Below are 23,189 nucleotides of genomic sequence, written 5' to 3'. Positions count from 1 at the left end.
TGGGGTACTGCCTTTCTTGATGTGATGTGAAGTGATGTAGGCCTGCCTCATAGAGATGGGTATAAGTTGTGTAAATGTTAACATTAGCTATGGTTTAATATTATACTCACATAAAATGAATTGTGTGCAAAAGAATAAAGTTTACAGTAGGGAGTTGTAAGTAGTAACATTTTTTTTGTCCCAAAAACAGTAAACAGCAACAAAAACTACCACAGTACTTTCGTTAACACCTGATTTTCAAAATTCACTGCAAAATATTCCTGTTCCATGAGATCACTAAAGTTACATTTTGAGGTAATTTAATCTAATATTTAACCATTTAAAAATGTGTCATAGTTGTAGCTAATGAAAATCCCTGAAATTCTCACATTTAATTTGACACAAAATAAGTATTTGTCATTTTCAGTTTTTTAAAAAGTGTGCAATAAGTAAAAAGCTAAAATTTGGGGCTAAAGGGCTCTTAAATGGTGGGAATAGATTTGTTTAAAAAAAATAATCAAAGTGGGCTCACACTGACTGATCCAATCACAATGGAGATTAATTTGTTTATAGAATACTTGAGATGTTATGAAATGCCAAATGTGATGGAAATCAACAGAAAATGGTTAACCCCTTTCTGAAGTAGATATTCTGAGTAAGCATTATTTTAACATACTGAGACCCCGTGTCCACATCCGTGGACATTACTTTTTGGCTTCGCTATAGGCTATTCATAATTTCATTTCATTTAAAACAACTGATCTCAGTTCAGGAGATTCTGGGCTGTCATTAAAGGGTTACATTTTTGACACACTGAGTCGTGTGACAAAACAACATCATGCCGATCTCAGCTGAGATGGTCTTTGGGAGAAACAGCAAAAAACTACACCTGGTAAGAAACCTCATTAAGTTTTTACATGAAACCTTTTGAGACAAAAGATTAGAGTCTCTAGTTTCATCCGATATGCCATTTTAAATTTTTTATTGATATATCATGTAACAGCACGCTGTTAAACACAATGACCACGTATGTGGACTATAGGCTCATTTTCCTTAAAATGTCCTATATTCACTGTGCATTATCAAATGTTGCTTTCAGAGGATTTGTATGCAGTTAGAATGATAATAAGGTAAATTTCAAACTGTTCTGAGACCAGTGCAGATAGACAGCACACTCGAGATTAAGTAATTCTCTAATTAGGGAGCAAGGGAGCATCCTACAGCTAGGGCTGGGACGATAAAGAAAATCCACGATAAGCTTTTGAGGAATTTTCGATATTTACTGTGTGTCGCTAAAACACAAGCAGTTCTCAGGCAGCATTTCCACTGGGGTGGATGAAATACATTCAAAGGCTCTCACAGTGCAAGGAGAGAGCTTGCTCTGCACCGCTGCCAATCCTACGATCCACCTAGCGAGCATGACTCTCCGCTTTCATAGGAATTAATTGAAAACGCTCTCAGCTTCGCTCACAATGCGCCAGTGGTAACGTAGGGTCAGACTGGATGAACTTGCTTAGGCTAACTGCCTTGCTAACAATTAGGTTATGTCGGACACCAGATTGATTCCATCTGTACCACAATACTTCATGACAACAGTTGAACACTCTCATCGTCTCTAGTGAAGAGCGCAACAGAACAACAGTGATGTGGACAACAGCTCTGATCTTTCTGCGTGGTTTCAAAGCACCTTTTAGACCATAATGTTTTTCCCTTCTAAATGTATCTTTATTAATCAGCATGTTACGAGCCTTTAATAATAAACAAGTCGAATAAACAAATCGATTTCTGTTCTAATTTTGTGAAAATTAATTAGATGTCTGGAATGGATAAGGAAAGACTAAAATTATTAGTTGGTAGACTAGTCTCTCACTTTAATGAAAATATACAAATGTTTTAAACAGTTTTAAAAAACGTTTTCTAAATGTTCTCTCGGGACACCCCTGAACCCACATTCAGCATCATTCCACAGTCACAAGGGTTTCTATTCCCCATACTTGGGTATCTGATATTTCATTTTAATGTAAAAATATTCCAACAAATACTGGACTACTGTCACTATGCTTCAGAGCAAACAGATGATCTAAAACATTCATTTTCAATTGATAAATGGTAAAAGATGGTAAATTTGGCAAAAGATCCCACAGATCCCACTGCTTTGGCCGTCTCTGGACCCCCTGTGCAGTTTTGTAGAGACTATTTTGACTGTTTAGATTTTCTTCTTTTCTTCTGTCAACTTTGAAATAAAAAAAGAAAGTGCAATGTGTAAATGTATATCGTGATAAATATCGATATCAAACATTACGAAAAAGATTATCGTGATAACAATTGTGGCCCTATCTCCCAACCCTACCTACAGCTTTTCTATGCAGCCAAGTGCATTCAAATGATTTTTGGACCACTCAACATGTTTGGGAGACATAGGCCAATGGTAATTTGTACATAGATTCATGCAAAATGTTATTTTAATATGGTTGGCAGTGACTGGATGATGCTGGCCATTACTTTGTATCAGAATTATTTATGCTAATTTCTGATATAATGTCTGTAACGCCTCAAAAAGATGAATAACCAACACTCCTGGAAACATAATAAACAATTTGACTTTAAAAAATCTGACTTTCTATTGCTTGGTATTATTTAATATTTCACAACTTGGTCCTGCTGTCCACATGTTTTACATACATTTTTAGGAACACTATTTGGTCTAAAACTAACTAATTTGTTGCATGTTTCTTAGAGGCTACAAGTTACAAATCAAAAATGGAATGAAAAATTTACTCAGAAGTCATGCTTGGGTCTCAGGAGGTTAATTTTACAAAATACAAAAGTATTACACAATATCACTATAACCCCTCTGGTGGGCCTTTTACTGTACCCGTCCCCAAGTGATGAGTAAAAGGCCCTCTCACCACATTTTATTTATATTTTTATGAATTTCAATCAAAACAGCAATTCATTAACATTTCTTTTCACACAAATCATGTTGCTCCATCAATATTCAATTAAAATAAATTGTTTTGTTTTTTTCATCTTTGTGAACAGAAAATAAAAGCACATTTTCCTTAAGGTGTGCCTTTAGCCCCTTTGTAGGCTACCACTGTTTATGCAAACTTAAGCGTAGCTAAGAAGATGTACTAGGCCTACTGAGACGTATTAGGATCCTGCCCACACTAGTATGACTAACAACTTATTTTAAACCGTAAAAAAAAGTCATTAAAACAAACGGTTCTCTCAGTCTCTTCATCCACTCAGTGAAATTGCGCGCCGTTTTAATCTCCTGGCTCCTCTCTCGCTTCCCATCAACATTAATTCAGCTATCCTGACCTCTAGCGGCGATTGGTTGCAAAACAATTTAAGTATCAGGTTGAAGTCAGAACATTTGTGAAATGCTTTGGTCTAAACGTGTTCACGTATCCGTTAAATATGAGCTTATTGTAGTGTTATTATGAATGAAAAAACATTTTCAATTCGTAACAAATGGAAAATCGAGTAATTGTGGAACACGTCCGAGCTCGAGAACTTGTGCTGAGGTCCCTCCCTTTCTGTCTGACAGGAAAGTAGAAAAGCGGACTGAGAGAGGGGATGTTCAGTATGGAGTAAACACTGGACACAGCAGGAGCCGTGAGTGCGAAAAACATCTATGCACATTATTATAACACAAATGGAGTTACTCTGGGATATACCTGCTTTTAAACATTCTTCTTTATACTAGATGCATATAATAACATCACACGTTTGCCGTACGGAATCTGCGTTCCTGACCTCAGTGCCTTAAACTGAACAGGTGACTTCAACTGAACAGACGAAATTTAGCTCTCGGGAAGATAAGAAAAGTTCGGGCTTGGACAAATATAATTTTTTTTTTTTTTTTTTTTTTACAACTTAGCCTATTATAATTTTGCACTGATTATCTTTGCATTTCAATTCAACTTGTAAGATGCAAGGACATTTTTGACCCAAAGAACATCACACCTTTAGTAGCCTACTAGCCCAACATATAGAATAGCCTATTCTAAACAGAATACAAAAACCATGAAAAACACTGAAGTATACGGACAATGGTGTGAGGGACAAAGTGGAAAATATAAAAGTGTATTGAAAGCAGGAGTGTAATTGACTGTATGATGGAGCGCACTGGGATTCACCGGTTGTTTCTGAGGATCACTATTCTCTGTATTATCATATGTGAGTCAAGTAAGTTTCACTTTTGTTACTAATATTTCTATGAATGTTTTAAAAGCGACTGCGCAAAACCAGTTAATCAAATTGTAGGCTATCTTGCAAAAATAAAACACAAAAGTTGAATTTTTTTGTTTACTGTAAAAAGTGGTAACCTGATATAACCTATGAAATTCGTTTTGTTGGTGTTTAACCTGAATCATTGTATTCAGGTTAATTCAATAATGTTAAATATTTTTTGACTTGACTAAAACCAGCATATTAAAATGTCACTATGTGAAGGACATGTTTTATTTTATTTATTTATTTATTTCAGTGTAGCCGCCATATGTATTGCCAATGTGCATTGTGCGTTTGATATTCATTTTAAGTAAAGGGAACAAACTGCGAGAATGTAAATTGGGGTTTCACATGCATGGAAATACACACTCTGAGAAAAGAGTAGCCTATGCAATGCATTAGAATGACATGCACGATTGCCAGTAAAATGAAAACGTCCTCTCCACGGCCAAGTTGGTGCTTAAATCAAGGGAGATTTATTGGTCTTCCTCATCAGCCTGCGTTTACACCAGCACTCACCACGAGCGTCTCTTCATTTATGTTACCGCTCGCTGTCAGCAGCCGCTTGAGTCCGTGATGAATGATTAACACTGCGGGCATCGGAGACCACTGGCATTGGCCGAGTTTAAAGATTCACTTAACAGCCAATATTTGCATTGGATTTGCTTGAGAACGTCCAGCCCTTTGGAACGTTTCCAGAGTTGAACACATATACACAATGAGGCAAGTTTTCATCCAATTTCAGGTTCGAGGCATTGATCTAAGCGACTGGAAGACTCAAGTCAATCCCTCCACCTGCTCGGCTCTGGAGAACAGATGAGGAACCCTGTCTCATCAAAAGATGAGACAGGGTTCCTCATAGTCGTCTAACTACTGGAACTGTGAACGAGGCCACAATTATTTTGTTCCTACATTACCATGGTTACCATAGCTTCCTTCTTCCATAGCTACAGCTATTATTACTACTTTAAAACCATAATAAATTAATATGAGACCACCTCTAAGCAGTGTATAGGCTAAGCTAAGAATATATTTTATCATGTATCATATATTTTCATATCATATAATTTTGTTTCTTTTTTGATGACAGTGGGGGCTAAATTCCAAGTTAGTGCACTTTATTATATTTTAGAGTGAAACTTTTGTTACGTTGGTGAATGGTTGTAGCAGCCCACACTGAAAGTTTTTCATGTGATAACTTCTAAATGAACTGGTTTTATAAGTCAAAAATATTATCTAAAATAATTTTTCACCCCAAAAGGAAAATTCAGTCAGGACCACTTCTTCTGTCAACTGAATACTTGACTGAATACTTAAAATAATTATTTTATCCATTTATTAAAGCAATCTGTTGGTGTTGGCAGTATGGTTCTGTTCTGGAAAAACAGCCCTGCATGGACAGAAAGAGCAGGGAGTGCATCAAATAAACCCCCCCCCCATGGGTAACTGAACAAATCAAGCAGAAATAATACAACATTGTACAGTTTTTTAAACATTCTGATGAATAATAGATTAACTGAACACTTAATAGAACTTAAAATACTCTATATCAAAATGATTAATCAAGAACAAGATGCAATAACACATGAAAAAATGTCCTTAATTTTAACGGTGAAGACTGTATAAAAAAAAAAAAAAAAGAAAAAGAAAGTCAGTTGGTTAACAGGGAGTTACCTTAAAAATATATGGTAAAAAAAATATATAGTACATTTAACAAAATTTAACACAAAGATAATACAATTTTACAGTAAAATTATGTCAAATAATTTTTTAGATTAAAAATGATAATTGTACCATATTATTAATGGTAAAATATATATATAATTTTTAACAAGAGGGTAAATGTACTTTTTTTTGTAAATTATTGTTAAAATTACAGTAAAAAGCAATAATCAGGCATTCCCAGAATTCCCTGCATTGACCCAACACATTTCATTACATTTTATGGAAATATTTATGTTTATTTTAAATTTTTAATGTCAGCTATGTACATTGATGAGTTCCTTGTTATATTTTATGTAGTTAATGCTTATTGCATTATTTTGTTTTCACATGAGTTACCCTGGTGGTTTTTAGTGTGAGTGACTCTGAGCACTGTATCCACATGTTTATTGGTCATTGCTCCTGGCATGGCCACTATTGATCAAATTAATGTCATTATGTGTTCTTCTGTTGTTACTATGGTGTTTTACAATACATTTTAAAGTGAAACGCAGATTATTGTTGTTCCAGAAATTGGTATATTAAGTTTATATAATTTAATAACTGTAAAATACAGGCACCAAAATGACAACCTGTAATGACTGAAATATAGTCACAATTTTGTTACATATTTATTTTATAAATATAATATACCCCAAAATACTCTCCGATTGATTCAGTGATTGTCTTGAGCTCGTATGCCCATTATATGCTTCAAAAAGCCAGAAATGTGCCAGAGGGAAGAAAATGTTTCCCTTCTCGTCTGCAGGGCACTGATTGTATTCCCCAGCAGTGCTTGGTTTTCATATCATGTACCACTGTGCTAATACCCTCTGGTGCAGACCCTAAATCTGACTTGTTAATGACATGTTGTCATTCCCCAGAGTATGACTCATTGTGCAGGCATATCTCTTGGGAGCTTGCTGCTCCACACAGCAAATCACTGCGCCCAGAGAGCAAGTCCAGCTCTCAAATAGCTTGCCTGGCACATACTATGTGCAAACACTCCCCTCAGGGTTCTGCATTAATGCCTCCTCAGCTCAGAGATGAAACCTGAATTGGCCTGCTTAATGGCATCCAGGATCTGTCCTGCAGAGGTGTCAACCAAAGGTGCAGAGTTTACAGAACAACTACTCCATCAAAAGGAAGAGCTAGCCACACTGGCCCAGATATCATAATAACTTGTAGACTTCTTGTATGTCAGGTTTTTGCCAAATCATAGCAAAATCCTTGAGATTGCACTTTTTTCTTAAAGTATAGGCCTAAAAATAAGCTTAAATCTGTTTCTGTAACATCCGGTATAAGTTTGTGGAATAATTTGACTGGAAAATATTGTGAGCAAATCAATTACTGCCAGCCAACTGGAAAAGAGTGATGATTCATGATTAGAGAAATAAATGAGAGTTAATCCCCTGATAGAAGTTCTCTAATACTGTATGTTTTAGTTATTTAAAATGCAAAAAGTTCTCACTGTCTTTCCATCACTTCAATAAAAGTAAGTCTCTAACCTCCTGATTTCACACGCCTTCGTTCCTTAAAGGGATGATTCAGCCAAAAATAAAAATTCTGTCATCACTGACCACCCTCATGTAGCCTACTTCTAAACCTGTATTATGACAAAGGAAATGGCGTTAGGCAGAATATTATCCTCAGACACTATTCAGCAAACAATTCTATCAATTTCATTGTATGGAAAAAAGAAGCAGTGAAAAGTGAATGATGACTGAGGTAGAGGTCTTCACGTCTCCACCCGAACCCGAGGATCCATACAGTCAGCCGGGTCCGGGTTGGGTCCCATTCTTGTACTTCGGGTCCCAGGTCTGTTTAACATCTGAAGTGATGCAATGACTTTACTAATTGATAATTGGCTCTTTTATATAGAAGGCGGGACTTATTGCGGCATATCGTTGTTTGACAGCTGACGTAAACCGAAGTGCATTATTGTCGTCAGCGTAATTTTTATTGTGGTTGGAGTTCGTTCGCTTTGTATATTTATAATCTATGGTTAGACACATCTCAGAGAGCACAGATGACAGCAAATTATTAATGCTAACGTCAACGGCCCTGGCACTGAACGAGCAATCGTTATTATAGTTCAAAAGGGCAAACAGTGGAAGTTATCGTATTATGTGAGATACAAAAAAACTGCAAAGCTGCAAAGTCACGTTTGTCATCCACCACCGTGACAGCAAATGGACTTTTGAAGCTAAAATATTGAGTGGATTAAAAATGCTCTTTCAGTCAGCAAGAAAGGAACAACAGGGGTGTTATTATACCAACTTTCTTGGCAAGGAGGATGGATTGTATGTCAGGTACAGGAGAGAAAGATACTAACGTTGTATTAGGTAAGACACAAAGTTTTATTTTCACAACTTGTAAAATAATTGTTAATTGCAATTAGCTGTGGGATCTGTGCCGAACAGGTTCAATTGGGTCTGTGTGTCCTGGCCGGGTCTGGGTCCAGATTTAAAAAAACAGGTCCGAGTCGGTTCCAGGTAGTACATTTACGGCATTTCTCAGTTCTGCACTGGTCCGGGTCCAAACTTTCAAATAATAGACGGGTCTGGGTCGGTTCCGGATAGCACATTTCCGGGTCTCTTCGGGTTCGGGCACACATTTTTGGACCCGTGAAGACCTCTAGACTGAAGCCAACATTCTCTTTAACATTCCTTTTTGTCTTCCATGAAAGAAAGTCATACAGATTAGGAACAACATTTGGGCACATAAACAATGACACAATTTTAACTTTTGGGGGAACTATCTCTTTAAGAAAGAAAGGCATGTAAAATCACAAGTTTAGAGACTACATCAGATGTTGAAGACTGCACGACTGACATTATATGCCAAGTTGTGAATAGGACAAAAGAATAATAACTCTTAAAAATGACAAATGTGTGTGTGTGTGTGTGTGTGTGTGTGTGTGTGTGTGCGTGCATGTGTGTGAAAGGACTTTGAGAGAACCTAATAAGCTAGATTGGGTAGTAAAATCCATCCATCCTACATGTCAACACGTATAAAATATTCTATAATAATTTAATCACAATATTCTATAATGTCATTTTGAATGTACTGAAAGTAGATTTTCACTTAAAAAAATTATTTAAAAAGTAAAGTAAGTTTTTGAGTTTTATGTCTTTTTTTTCCACTGCCAGTTTCTTGCTGTGAGAAGACTCACTCACATGCTGAAGATGAGCTCTTCAAAAAGCTATTTGATAGCTATAACAAGTGGTCAAGACCTGTGCCAAACACCTCTGATGTCGTCATTGTCAAGTTTGGTTTATCTATCGCCCAGCTGATTGATGTGGTAAGTTAAAATACAAGTTTAGCTCAATCAACATTTGTGGCATAATGCTGATTACCATAAAAATTACTTAGATTCATCCCTCCTTTTCTCTAATACAAAGCAACAATCTATGTAACAGTGAGGCACAATGGAAGTGAATGGTGTCATAGTGATGGCATCGACGACCCAGTGGGCGATCCTCTGTTTGGAGACAGTGCTTCCCTTCCGTTGTCCACCGAAGCAGACAAAGAGCTGCTCGGAGCTTCTAAAGCTCTGTGTGCTATCCAAGTAGATGCAAAGAGCGCGCACCAGACACAGCAACGCCAAGGCTGGGTCTGCCTCCTCCTGGGGCAGCGCTTGCAGGTTCACCACCTGATCCCTAAAAGGGGTTGTGGGAACCTTGGTCACGTAGCCCGGTCGGGGTCTCAGGATGACGTGAGAGTAAGCCAGACAGAACTCTAGGCACAGTTCGCTGACAGAGAACGCCCGCAGGTCCAATACCATCTTGATGGAGATGAGTGCCGTCAGGGGGGCCTTTAACTCTGCTGACTCAAGGGGCTCGAAGGGAGCTCCCCGAAGGCCCCGAAGGACCACCAGGTCCCACGATGGAACGAGGCGCGGCCTTGGAGGGTTTAACCTCCTCGTGCCTCTCAGGAACCTGATGATCAAATCGTGCTTCCCTGAATACTTACCGTCCACTGCATCGTGATGTGCCGATATGGCGGCTACAAACACTTTCAAGGTGTCACGAAGAACAGGTGGTCCGAGAACCAAATCCGGGAGGGCCAATAAGGGGCCTTCAGGTCTACCGCCGTGAACCAATACTGATGCCGGACGCTCGCTAGAATGCATTTCTGCATTTCTGCGTAAGCATCTTGAACGGGAGTCTGTGCAAAGCCCGGTTCAGAACTCGCAGGTCGAGGATTGACCGCAACCCACCGCCTTTTGGGTACAATGAAGTGGCTGTAAAAACCCCTTCTTCACCTCGGCTGGAGGGACAGGCTCTATCACGTTCTTCCGTAGAATGTAGGCGATCTCCGCACGCAAGGCAGGTTGAGCCAGATGTGGTGTTCCTGGACCACCAGGGTGGACATCGCCTGCCCGAGAGCCGGCGCCATAACCTTCGTTGCCCGGAGGGCGAAGTTGGTCGTCAAGAGCAGCTCCTGCATTAGACCCGGGTCAGGACTACCCATGTGTAGTTCTCTGCGTGCCTTGGCTTGGTACACCTGCAGGAGTGCCATGGCATGCAAGGTGGAGGCGGCGTGTCCAGCGGCGCTGTAGGCCTTAGCCATCAGGGAAGACGTCAGCCTACAGGCCTTGGACGGGAGCCTGGGACGGTTCTGCCGGTTGTGGGCACAAGTGCACCGCAACCACTTGATCCACCTGGGAAATCGCAGAGTAACTCCTTGCCACCCCGCCATCGAGGGTAGTGAGAGCGGAGGAGCTCACGGATCGTCTGCGGGCAGTGAAAGGTGCCTGCCACAAGCGTTTGAGCTCATCATGCACCTCCGCGAAGAAAGGAACCAATCGTCAGGCCGCAAGGGTTCAGGGGGGACGGAGGATTCCACTCCAGCCCGACACTCACGGCTGCCTGGCCTAGATATTTAATATTTAAATAGATATTTAATGCTCTACTATTATGTAAATTGTTTGTTTGTTGTTAGTTTATTCTCACTTTAAGGAAAATATAAAAATGGTCCATTCAGGCTTTTACATTTTTATATATTTTAATAGGGACACCCATGAACCCACAGTATTTTATCTGTCAAAAGGTCTCCTATGGTATAGTTATAGATTCTGAATGTAAAAATATTTCAACAAAACTGGACTGCTTTCTTTCAGCTTCAAAACAAACGGTTGATCTTATCTTTTAATATTCACATCCAAGTGCCCTCGACTGATGAAGTCTTGATTAAATATTTTAATCTTTTGGTAGAAAAGATCTCTCAGACCCCACTAGCAGTCTCTGTGCCCCCAATGTCCTCATCAGGTTTTTTTTTTTTTTTTTACAACGTACTACTGCTGTGAACATGGCAAGTTATAAAAACTATTAAAGCTACATACTCTCTGAAACTTTGCAGGGAAGGAAATGTAGAGACCAGACCTCTTGGAACTTTAATTGAGTACCCCTGGTCTAGGAGATCCAAGGTCAATATATATATACATATATATATATATATATATGTATGTACAGTATATAGCAAATATATTATTTGCCTCCACAAAGACAAAAGTGTTAAAATGAATCCTTGTTTTAAAAAAGAATCAATCTTTATAGGAGGGTCTTTAAAGATACTTTGTAAACATTAATTTTAGAAATGTGTTAACGCCAACCACTTACATTGCTATATTAAGGCCATCTTGATGAATTATGATATATGCCCCTTGAAGGTTCCAGGTCCATCAGTAGATTAAATATATAAGGTGTATGTGACCCCTTTCAAGCCTTCTGCTGGAGCAAACGCAGCATCTTGACTCATTTAATACATACAGTCTCCTGTCTTCCATCCCTCCTCCCTCTTCCCTCCACAGGATGAGAAGAATCAGATGATGACCACAAACGTCTGGCTAAAGCAGGTTTGTGCAGCAGAAAAATATTAAAGGGCTAGTTCACTCAAAAATCTAAATTCTCTCATTATTTACTCACCCTCATGCCATCCCAGATGTGTATGAAGTTCTTTCTTCTGCTGAACACAAATGAAGATTTTAAGAAGAATATCTCAGCTCTGTAGGTCCTCACAATGCAAATGATCACAATGCTCCAAAATACACATAAATGCAGCATAAATGTAATCTAGACTCCAGTGGTGAAATCTATATGAGAAACGTATAGTATCAAAGTCCATTTTTACTATAAATTCTGCCCAGTAGGCATGATCTGCATAAAGAATGCAAATCACCAAAAACAAATGAAGAAGAATGTGAAGGTGGAGATTAATAGTAAGAAAATACTTAAATATTGATCTGTTTCTCACCAACACCTATCATATAATTTATGAAAACATGGATTTAACCACTGGAGTCATGTGGATTACTTTTATGCTGCGTTTATGTGCTTTTTGGAGCTTCAAAATATTGGCACCCATTCACTTGCAATTTGAGGACCTAAAGAGCTAAAATATTCTTCTAAAAATCTTTGTTTGTGTTCAGCAAAAGAAAGAAAGTCATACACATCTGGGATGGCATGTGGGTGAGTAAATGATGAGTGAAGTTTCTGTATTGTATGTAGCCTATTGTTATTTTTTCATGCGATTGCAAAGAATGGGGACTGAAGTGTTCATGTTTAAAAAAGGATGTCTTCTAAAGCCATACGGTAGCTTTGTGTGAGGAATAAACAGAAATTGTCATTATTCATTTATAATCATTTATTCATAGATCTGTTAACCTCTGTGACAGGGATCAGTCCGAATTATTAACAAATCAGATTTGTTGAAAAGATATGACTGATTCCTTCATGAATCAGACATTGTTACTTCTTTTATGATTTTACGATTGCGGTGATCTAGGGTGGATATCAAGATTTTATTGAATTCCTTAAAAATGTGGAATGGATAAAAAAAATTAACCATGAATATGATACGATTGTAATGAAGACTCAGGCTGGTTGGGATCCATATGCGGCTTATTAGGTAAGTGCAAACTCAGGTTGTACAGGCAGGGTCAGGAAACAGTCAAACAGAGAGAGAAGAGGACCGGCAGGCTCGTAACTAGAACAGGCAGTGGGTCAGGGCAGACAGCAAACTATCGTAAACGGTAAACAGGCAGGAACAAACTAGGCAGGCGGCAAACTATCGTGGTCGAGGAAAACAGACTAGGTTGGTACACAGGATGACAAGACTTGGGAATAAACACGCTCAGTAATGTGGCCGGGGCTAACAAGATTTCGCAAGGGAGACATTCACGAGCACGGTTAAATAGACAGGGGTAATGGGTACCAGCTGGGGAACAATCAGACCTGGGTGTGCGAGCTAATGGGAAATGTAGTCAGGGCGGTTAGTACTCGGTGAGTGCGATCTCCGAAGGCCGGGAGAGGAGGCGCCCTCGCCGGTGTTTGTGACAGAGCCCCCCGCGAGTGGCTCCTGACGCGAAGACGTGACCTGCGCCGGGGTCTTCCCCGAGGTCGAGGGGCCGGTCTCTCCGGGTTGGCCTGATGGAACTCGGCGATGAGGTTGGGGTCGAGGATGTCATTGGTGTTGACCCAGGATCTCTCCTCCGGGCCGTACCCCTCCCAGTCTACCAGGTACTGGATCTGACCTCGGCGTCGCCTGGAGTCGAGCAATCTTCGCACCAGGAACGCTTCCTCGCCGCCCACCACCAAGGGAGGGGGGCCGTGGGTTGCCTCCTCATCGGCCCTCGGAGCATCGGCCGGTTTCAGTAGGGAAACATGGAAGGAGGGAGAAACACGGTAATTAGTGGGGAGTTGCAAACGAACAGTGACAGGGTTAATTTTCCTAAGGATTTTGAAGGGACCCACAAACCTTGGACTGAGTTTCTTGCTGGGTAGGTGGAGACGGAGGTCTCGGGTGGAGAGCCAAACCCATTGGCCCTGGGCGTAGTCGGGGCCGGGACGGCGATGATGGTCCGCCTGCGTCTTGGAGCGGTTCACGGTCCGCTGTAGGTGGACGTGGGCCTGGTCCCACACTGCCTCAGTACGTTGGACCCAGTCATTCACTGCAGGGACCTCCGAGGGTTCGCCAGACCAGGGGAATAGCGGGGGCTGATACCCCAGGATGCACTGAAAGGGGGTCAGGTTGGTGGATGACTTGAGCAGGGAGTTTTGGGCGTACTCGGCCCATGGGAGGAACCGGCTCCAGTCCGACTGGAAGTGATTACAGTATGTGCGTAGGAACCTGGTTACCTCCTGGTTGAGTCCCTCCACCTGGCCATTGGACTGAGGGTGGTACCCTGAGGAGAGACTGAGGTTGACATTAAGCAGGTGGAAGAAGGCCTTCCAAACCCTGGAGGTGAACTGGGAACCCCGGTCCGAGACAATGTCCTCGGGCAGTCCGTAGAGACGAAACACATACTGGAACAGATGTTCGGCGGTTTCAAGGGCGGTGGGCAGTTTGGGCAGGGGTATGAGGTGGCAGGCCTTTGAGAAACGGCCCACGACGGTGAGTATGGTGGTGTGTCCTCGGGAACTGGGCAGGTCGGTGACGAAGTCCACCGCGATGTGAGACCAGGGGCGCTGAGGTGGGTAGAGGCTGAAGAAGTCCAGCCGGAGGCTGCTTGGGGGACTTCGACAAGTTGCACGCTCGACACCTATTCACGAAATCGGAGGCGTCCTTGGATAGCGACTCTCACCAAAAGCGGTTTCTCAGGAGGCGCGTGGTTGCCGTGATGCCAGGGTGCCCGGAGGTTTGGGCGTCATGTACCCAACGGAGTACTCTCTCCCGGAGGTCGGGGGGCACGAATGTCCGGTCAGGTGTACACTCGGGAGGTGGCGGAGCAGAGGCATGGGCCTGGGTTATGTCGGCCATGATGTCCCACTGGACGGGGACTAGGATGAGCGCAGAGGGAACGATGGGTTCGGCTGTGGGTTTCGGAGGTTCGACCTCATACTGCCGGGAGAGCGAGTCGGCCTTGGTGTTCTTGGACCCTGGGAGGTAGGTAATGGAAAAGTCAAAACGGGTGAAGAATAAGGCCCATCTGGCTTCTCTGGGGTTGAGGTATTCAAGGTTGCGATGGTTGGTCAGGACCTGGAACGGGTGTCTGGCTCCCTCCAGCCAGTGTCGCCACTCCTCCAGGGCAGCTTTGATGGCCAGGAGCTCGCGGTTGCCGGCGTCATAGTTTTGTTCGGCGGCGGTGAGTTTGCGAGAGTAGAAGGCACAGGGGAACAACTTCGGAGGATTGCCCTGGCACTGAGAGAGTACGGCTCCTATGCCGGTGTTAGAAGCGTCCACCTCCACCACGAAGGGAACGTCTGGGTTGGGGTGGTGCAGAATGGGTGCTGTAGTGAAGCGTTCTTTAAGTTGGGCTAGGGCCTGGAGGGCATCGGTGGACCAGTGGAGCTTAGTTCTCCCCCCTTTTACCATGGCGGTGAGTGGAGAGGCGATGGTGCTGATGTTCCTGATGAACCTGCAGTAGAAGTTAGCGAAGCCTAGGAAACGTTGAAGCTCCCTCACCGTTGTGGGTTGGGGCCACTCCCGAACGGCCCGTACCTTATTGTCGTCCATGGCCACCCCTTCAGGACTAATGACGTACCCCAGAAAGGCTACCGACCTCAGGTGGAACTCACATTTCTCGGCTTTGGCATACAGCTGGTGTTTGATCAGGTGCTTGAGCACCGTTCTGACCTGACTGACGTGTTCCTCGATCGAGTCGGAGTAGATCAGGATGTCATCGATGTAGACCACTAGGCACTGGTTGAGCATGTCCCTGAACACGTCGTTGATGAAGGATTGGAACACCGACAGGCTGTTGGACAATCCAAACGGCATAACCAGATATTCATAGTGGCCGCTGGTGGTAGAAAACGCGGTGTTCCACTCGTCACCCTCCCGGATGCGAACGAGATTGTAGGCGCACCTTAGGTCCAGCTTGGTGTAGACCTTCGCTGTTCTTAGCTGTTCCAGGGCTGCAGGAACTAGAGGCAGGGGGTACCGGAACTTGACTGTGACGTCATTCGGGCCCCGGTAGTCGATACAAGGGCGGAGTGAGCATCCTTCTTGCCCACGAAGAAGAATCCGGCTGCCGTCGGGGAGGTGGAGGGCCGATGAATCCCTTGGCTAGCTCCTCCTCGATGTAGGACTTCATGGCTAGGGACTCGGGTTCGGACAAGGGGTGGTGTAGATCCTGGCAGTAGTTCTATGGCACAGTCACTAGGCCGGTGGGACGGCAGGTGGGAGGCCTTGGCCTTGCTGAAGGCTTCGCTCAGGTCAGCATATTCGCTGGGTATCAGAGAGGAAACGCCGGGCACCTTCTGAACCTTGGTGGCCCCCAAGGTTGGGGGAAGCATGGTCCTTAGACATCTGGTTGAACAGGCCGTGCCCCACTGAGTGATTTGGTTGGTTCGCCAGGAGATTCGAGGGTCATGGAGTCGGAGCCAGGGGAGACCCAGAACTACTGGATGGTGGGGGGAGGTGAAGACGTTCAGACGCACGGTCTCAGTGTATAGGACGCCCACCTGCAAGAGGACGTCGATTGTGGTGTAATTCCCGTTAGGGGAATGTTATGCCGTCTACAAAACCTCTCATCAATGAAGTTACCTTCTGCGCCGGAATCTATCATGGCCTGAGTGTTTACGCTGACTGATAGAAAACCGAGCTTAACGGGCACCTAAATACAGTCCCCGGTTAGAGAGGAATAGAGCAGCAAACTCACCCCGGGTTGCTGAGGTTCGGGTGGCCGAGTTGGGCAGTTGGCACGGATGTGTCCGGCTTGGCCACAGTACAGGCAAAGGCGGTTGGAGAGGCGGCGTTCTCTCTCTTCCGTGATGAGATGGGCGCGGTCGATTTGCATGGGCTCAGCGGTTGCGGGCTGTTGGGGTGCCGGAGCGGGCTGCAGAGACAATCTAACCAGTCATCTAGAGCGGATGAGGTTATCCACATGGATCGCTAGCGAGATGAACTGATCCAGGGAAATTCCCTCATCGCGACAGGCCAGTTCTGACTGGAGGTCCGAATTCTGCCCCTGCCGAAAGAGGAGTGTCAGTGTGCTCTCAAGCCAGCCGGTTTGCGTAGCGAGGGTGCGGAAGGTGAGGGCATAGTCCGCTGCCGTGCGACTTCCCTGGCGGAGCGCCAGTAGCTGTTCCCCGGCACTCTTGCCACTCTCTGGGTGATCAAAGACGGCAATCAGGCTCTGCATGAACAAGTCGTAGGTGTATTGAGCAAACCCCTGGTTGGTCCAGACCGCGGTCGCCCAGTCGAGAGCTCGGCCCGTGAGCACCGAGCTGACGAAGAGGATCTTGCTTTCGTCAGTGGGGTACAGCGCCGGTTTTTGCGAGAGAAAGATGGAGCATTGCATGATGAAGCCCCTGCATCTGGAGGGCATGCCGTCATACTTTTCTGGGAGCGCAAGTCGCGGGTTCGCGGAGGGTTGGGGGTTCGGAGCGACTGCGGGAGCTAGATTGGAAGGAGGCACCACGGCTGCGGGCACAGGAGCGGGTGCCGGTGGGGATTGGTGCGAAGCCTGGACGGTTCGCATAATCTCCTCTGTGGCTGCTGTGAGCTGCCCGAGCTGATGTTGTTGGGCGGATAACAGGTTTGCCTGAGTGGAGAGTTCCTCTGACATACGGGCTATCACCGCTGGATCGATGGGTGGCGAAGTCTTCTGTAATGATCCATATGTGGTTTATTAGGTAAGTGCAAACTCAGGTCGTACAGGCAGGGTCAGGAAACAGTCAAACAGAGAGAGAAGAGGACCGGCAGGCTCGTAACTAGAACAGGCAGTGGGTCAGGGCAGGCAGCAAACTATCGTAAACGGTAAACAGACAGGAACAAACTAGGCAGGTGGCAAACTATCGTGGTCGAGGAAAACAGACTAGGTTGGTACACAGGATGACAAGACTTGGGAATAAACACGCTCAGTAATGTGGCTGGGGCTAACAAGACTTCGCAAGGGAGACATTCACGAGCACGGTTAAATAGACAGGGGTAATGGGTACCAGCTGGGGAACAATCAGACCTGGGTGTGCGAGCTAATGGGAAATGTAGTCAGGGCGGTTAGTACTCGGGCGAGTGCGATCTCCGAAGGCCGGGGGAGGAGGCGCCCTCGCCGGTGTTCGTGACAACGATATTATACAATACTTTTTTATACTTTATACAGTTGGTTCAAATGTTCATAAAAGTGTTGAATAATAAAAAAATAACATAAATGTGGCAAATGTGATGGTAGCCAAGACATTTTGTAGTGTAGCACATTGCTTTTACTTATATCTTTGTGATCCTCTGACTCAGGAGTGGAATGACTATAAACTACGATGGAAACCTTCAGACTACGACAATGTGACTTCTATCAGGGTTCCGTCTGAACTTATCTGGGTTCCGGACATAGTCTTGTACAACAAGTGAGTAACTACTTATTTATTAACAAAACAACACTCAAACGTCTGTTGTGCAGCAGCAGATATTTCTAAAAGTTAGAAGGTGATAGATGTAAGCTAAAAATGCTGTGTAGATGAATACAAATGCTGAGCTGGTCCTCAGAAGTCTACCATGGGTAACATTATATATATAAGGTATATATGAACATGGTATACAGTGCCACTGGAGATACATCTCACAAACTCACTCACGTACATTATACTATCATCTAGTGTTCGAAAATGGTAATATATCTGCACTGCTCAGACATTACACGGGGATTTCAAGAAATCTGCAAATGCATTTCATACAATAACTATGGCTACTATGTCCATTACTCATGGACTGCAGCCAGTTTTAGATTTTTTTTTCCCATTAAGTACCAATTAAGTGGCCCACTGGCTTTTTATTTTTTTTTACTGTTATGATGGCTTTTTTTTCTAACCATACAAAATATAATTTGTATAATCCTTTTATGTCAAATAATTTAATTAAATAAAATACATATTCAGTCTATATAATTTATGCATAAATTGTGTATAACTAGGCCCAGTGTAAAATATTAAGAAATGCAGTATATCAGATGCTATAAATAATTCTGGGGCATTTTTCTGTTACTTTCTGTGTCCCCCATTAATTTCTGACCCTGACTGCAGCACTGTTTCTGTTTTGTTTTGTTTTCAATTATGAAATAAAAAAATTAAAAACATGCAAAGGTTATACAGGAAATGTCGCCTCTAACTCAAAGCAAAGATTTAAATGTGTCAGGCAGTAGTCAAGTAAAACAAATACAATCAAAGTCATTATTACTACATTTCGCTTAAGTGTAAAATCCATGAAATCGAATTACAGCTTTTAATAAAGCTGCAACTGATCACATAAATTGCTTTGTTGTCCTCTTTAGTGCAGATGGGGAGTTTGCGGTGACCCACATGACAAAAGCTCACCTCTTCCACACAGGTAAAGTGCGCTGGGTTCCACCTGCCATCTACAAGAGCTCATGCAGCATTGATGTCACCTTCTTCCCCTTTGACCAGCAGAACTGCAAGATGAAGTTCGGCTCGTGGACTTATGACAAAGCCAAGATCGACCTGGAGCGTATTGAGAACACTGTGGATCTGAAAGATTACTGGGAGAGCGGCGAGTGGGCCATCATCAATGCTGTAGGAACCTATAACACCAAGAAGTATGACTGCTGCCATGAGATCTACCCTGACATCACCTACTTCTTCATCATTCGTCGTCTTCCTCTTTTCTACACCATCAACCTTATCATTCCATGCCTTCTCATCTCCTGCCTCACCGTGCTGGTCTTTTACCTGCCATCAGACTGTGGGGAGAAGATCACACTGTGTATCTCCGTTCTCCTCTCTCTAACCGTCTTCCTGCTGCTCATAACAGAAATTATCCCATCCACCTCGCTGGTTATTCCACTTATTGGTGAATATCTGCTCTTCATTATGATCTTCGTCACTCTGTCCATCGTTATCACTGTCTTTGTGCTTAACGTGCACCACCGATCACCCAGCACTCATAAGATGCCCCATTGGGTGCACTCAGTCTTCTTGGATTTGATCCCTCGGTGGCTGTGTATGTGCAGGCCTGCACCTGACAGTCGACGCAGACAGAAACCTCTCCTCCTGCCGCGCCAGGGGCATGTTACAACATCAAGAGTACTTGGACCAGCAACTATGCCCCTCAGTACATCTACTAGCTGGTTCAGAGGTGATAAATCTGGGGTGGACGAGTCTCGCAGGCGCTGCTGTTATAAGGATTTAGAACATGGGACGCTGTCTTCAGCTATCCCTCTTTCGTTCCAGCCCACTTCACCCTGTCCTCTTGGCTTGACTCCACCCCCTCTACATAAATATGGCCCCTCCCCTAGACTGGAGATGGGCATGGCTTCCAGGCAGCCCGGTGGTAGAGCTTATGTCACAAAGTGGCCTGACAACATAACATCAGAGAACCCAGGGTTCCCGCTCTCCCCCAGTGTCCTGCAAGCTCTGGAGGGGGTTCACTACATAGCAGACCACCTGAGAGCAGAAGATGCTGACTTCAGTGTAAGTTCTTCTATAAAATATTTTTACAATTGGCCATTTAGGTCACACTTTTTATACAGTGCTGAGTAATACTAATGAACATTGTACTCAATGTACAGTGGGCCCAAAAAGTAATTAAAAGGATAGTTCACCCAAAACAAAAATCTGTCATAATTTACGCACCCTAATGTTGTTCCAAACCTGTATGACTTGTGCCTACACAACTTTCTATTTTCCTTGAAACATATTCACTTTCATTGTATTGTCTAACATCTCTTTTGTGTTCCATTGAATAAAAAAAGTTTTTGCATAACCCAAAACGTCCCATTGTGAAATTTAGAGAAGCATTTTTGCAGTAGATTTTTTCAGTCTATAATTACATAAGAATTAACTGTAATTAAATTACTGAAAAATTAAGAGTAATCCATTACTTTACCTTTTTTTCAATGAAAAAGTAGCTTAATTACAGTAATTAATGACTTAGTAATGCATTACACCCAACTGCCCTCATGCCATCCCAGATGTGTATGACTTTCTTCTGCTGAACACAAAGATTAGAAGAATATTTCAGCTCTGTAAGTACATACAAGGCAAGTGAATGGTGACAAAAAATGGAAGCTCCAAAAAGCACATAAAGGCAGCATAAATGCATAAAAGCAATCCATAAGACTCCATTGGTTAAAGCCGTGTCTTCAGAAGCAATATGATAGATAAATATTTAAGTCCTTTTTTACAATAAATCCACTTTCACTTTCACATTCTTCTTCTTTTGTTTTTGTCAATTCACATTCTTTGTGCATATTGCCACCTACTAGGCAGGGAGTAGAATTTATAGTAGAAAAAGGACATGAATATTGATCTGTTTCTCACCCACACCTATCGGATCACTTCCGAAGATATATATTTAACCACTTGTGTCATATGGATTACTTTTATGTTACCTTTATGTGCTTTTTGGAGCTTCAAAGTTCTGGCCACCATTCACTTGCATTGTTTGGACCTACAGAGCTGAGATATTCTTTTTTATATTTCTTTTCATTTATTTTAAAGAAAGATAGCTCAAGCACACTTTTCAAGTAAAACACATAACAAAAAGTGAATCAGGTTACAAATGATTAAACAATAAAGATATATTTATTTTGACACTTTCTCATTGCTAAACTTAGTGGAACATGTCCAAAGTTAATGTCCTGAACTACACCTGTGTTTTACACTGCTACAGTAGGACACCTGTGTTAACTTGATGGGAACTGACTTCATACTTAACGAAAAACCACTAATAATCACCTTGAGAGCTGGTTAAAAGTATTTGCAAAAAGTGCCAAGAAAAGTTACATTAATTCAGAGGAAAGTTCTAGCATCATTTTAAAGTGTTCAAAATTGTCAAAACACTTTTTGGGGACACTGTGTTTCCTATTTATTATAGAGCTATCTGTACTTACATGTTATCATACTTACTGCTTTTCTACTCAATTATAGTATGCCTAACATGGACGCTTATGTAACTACCATTTTTATGTTTGTCTTAATGTGCATGCATAGAACGCACCTGTGCTGTGCGCACTCCACTAATTTATCGGGCTTATCTCTTCTTACAGGTTAAAGAAGATTGGAAGTATGTTGCTATGGTAATAGACAGGATCTTCCTATGGATGTTCATCATAGTTTGTTTGCTAGGCACAATCGGGCTCTTTCTGCCACCTTGGCTCGCGGGGATGATCTAGAAAACATACCAACAAATAAATTATATGGACAATGAGGACATTTACGTTATATGTGCTTCCACAGGAAGAACCAGCATGAGGACACTATGCTCCTCCCATCAGGGAGCAAAATCGCTTAGTAAGTGGTGAGATTTCACCTGTGTTGGATAAAATGCATGTTTGACATCAGGAATGTAACGAGGGCCTGATATTTTTCTTACTTCCATTGAACCGCTTTAAAAGAGTGTAAAGAAGCTTGTATGTGAAAATTCTTGTATATGAATGTATAAACTTGAAATTCTGTTAAAAATATTCGATCAACGTTAAAAGTGCCAACTGTAAAACCACTGAGTTTGGTATCTCTAATTATTTTGTTACGGTTCACATCATGGAGACTTTAGGGGATAGTTCACTTAAAACAATGACAATTCTGTCATCATGTACTCACCCTCATGTGGTTCCAAAAACACGACATTCCTCTGTAGAATAAAAAAGATTTTATGCAGAATTTTAGTCTGTCACTATTTACTTTCATTGCGACTTTTTTTTTTCCATACTATGAAAGTGAATGGTGACTGAGGCTACCTCTAACATTAAAGGAATCACTCACCCAAAACATTTAATTCTTTATTCATTTACTCACCCTCATACCATCCCAGATGTGTCTGACTTTCTTTCTTATTCTGAACACAAACAAAGATTTTTAGAAAAATATTTCAGCTCTGTAAATGCAAGTGAATGGTGACAAGAAATGTTTATTCTTTTCGAAGTTCCAAAAAGCATATAAAAGTATTCAAATTCAGTGGTTACATCCATGTTTTCAGAAGCTATATGAGGTGTTGGTGAGAAAAAGATCAATATTTAAGTCCTTTTTTACTATAAAGTTCCACTTTCACATTCTTTTTGCTGATTAACATCTCTATGCATATCGCCGCCTACTGGGCAGGGAGGAAAATGTATAGTAAAAAAGGACTTGATCTGTTTCTAACCCATACACTGGAGTAATATGGATTACCTTTATGATGCCTTTATATGCTTTTTGGACCTTCAAAGTTCTGGACCTACACAACTGAAATATTCTTCTTAAAACCTTTGTTTGCGTTCAGCAGAAAAAAAGAAAGTCACATATTGGGATGGCATGAGGGTGAGTAAATGATTAGATAATTTTCATTTTTGGGTGAAATATACTTTAAGCCTAACATCTCCCTTTGTGAAGCAAAAC

At 42.4% G+C, this 23,189-nt stretch overlaps 1 protein-coding gene across 1 annotated transcript; it reads left to right on the top strand.

Annotated features, from left to right (window-relative positions):
- Positions 1 to 3,984: 3,984 nt before the first annotated feature.
- Positions 3,985 to 22,429, top strand: LOC127621826 (neuronal acetylcholine receptor subunit alpha-2-like). Its single transcript, XM_052095572.1, has 6 exons — positions 3,985 to 4,173; positions 9,072 to 9,223; positions 11,735 to 11,779; positions 18,100 to 18,209; positions 19,130 to 20,285; positions 21,863 to 22,429. The coding sequence occupies exons 1-6, from the start codon at positions 4,101 to 4,103 to the stop codon at positions 21,986 to 21,988; spliced, it is 1,662 nt and encodes a 553-aa protein (XP_051951532.1). The 5' UTR covers positions 3,985 to 4,100; the 3' UTR covers positions 21,989 to 22,429.
- Positions 22,430 to 23,189: the final 760 nt, after the last annotated feature.

This window comes from Xyrauchen texanus, chromosome 28, assembly GCF_025860055.1.
Source record: "Xyrauchen texanus isolate HMW12.3.18 chromosome 28, RBS_HiC_50CHRs, whole genome shotgun sequence".
Lineage (NCBI taxonomy): Eukaryota > Metazoa > Chordata > Actinopteri > Cypriniformes > Catostomidae > Xyrauchen > Xyrauchen texanus.
This window is presented reverse-complemented; position numbering and strand designations above follow the sequence as displayed.

Excerpts from the sequence above, each read along its gene's own strand:
- LOC127621826 (XM_052095572.1), top strand. The coding sequence starts at position 4,101 with ATGATGGAGCGCACTGGGATTCACCGGTTGTTTCTGAGGATCACTATT. Across the intron at positions 9,224-11,734 it reads TCGCCCAGCTGATTGATGTG|GATGAGAAGAATCAGATGAT; the intron begins GTAAGTTAAAAT and ends TTCCCTCCACAG. Across the intron at positions 20,286-21,862 it reads CAGAAGATGCTGACTTCAGT|GTTAAAGAAGATTGGAAGTA; the intron begins GTAAGTTCTTCT and ends CTCTTCTTACAG.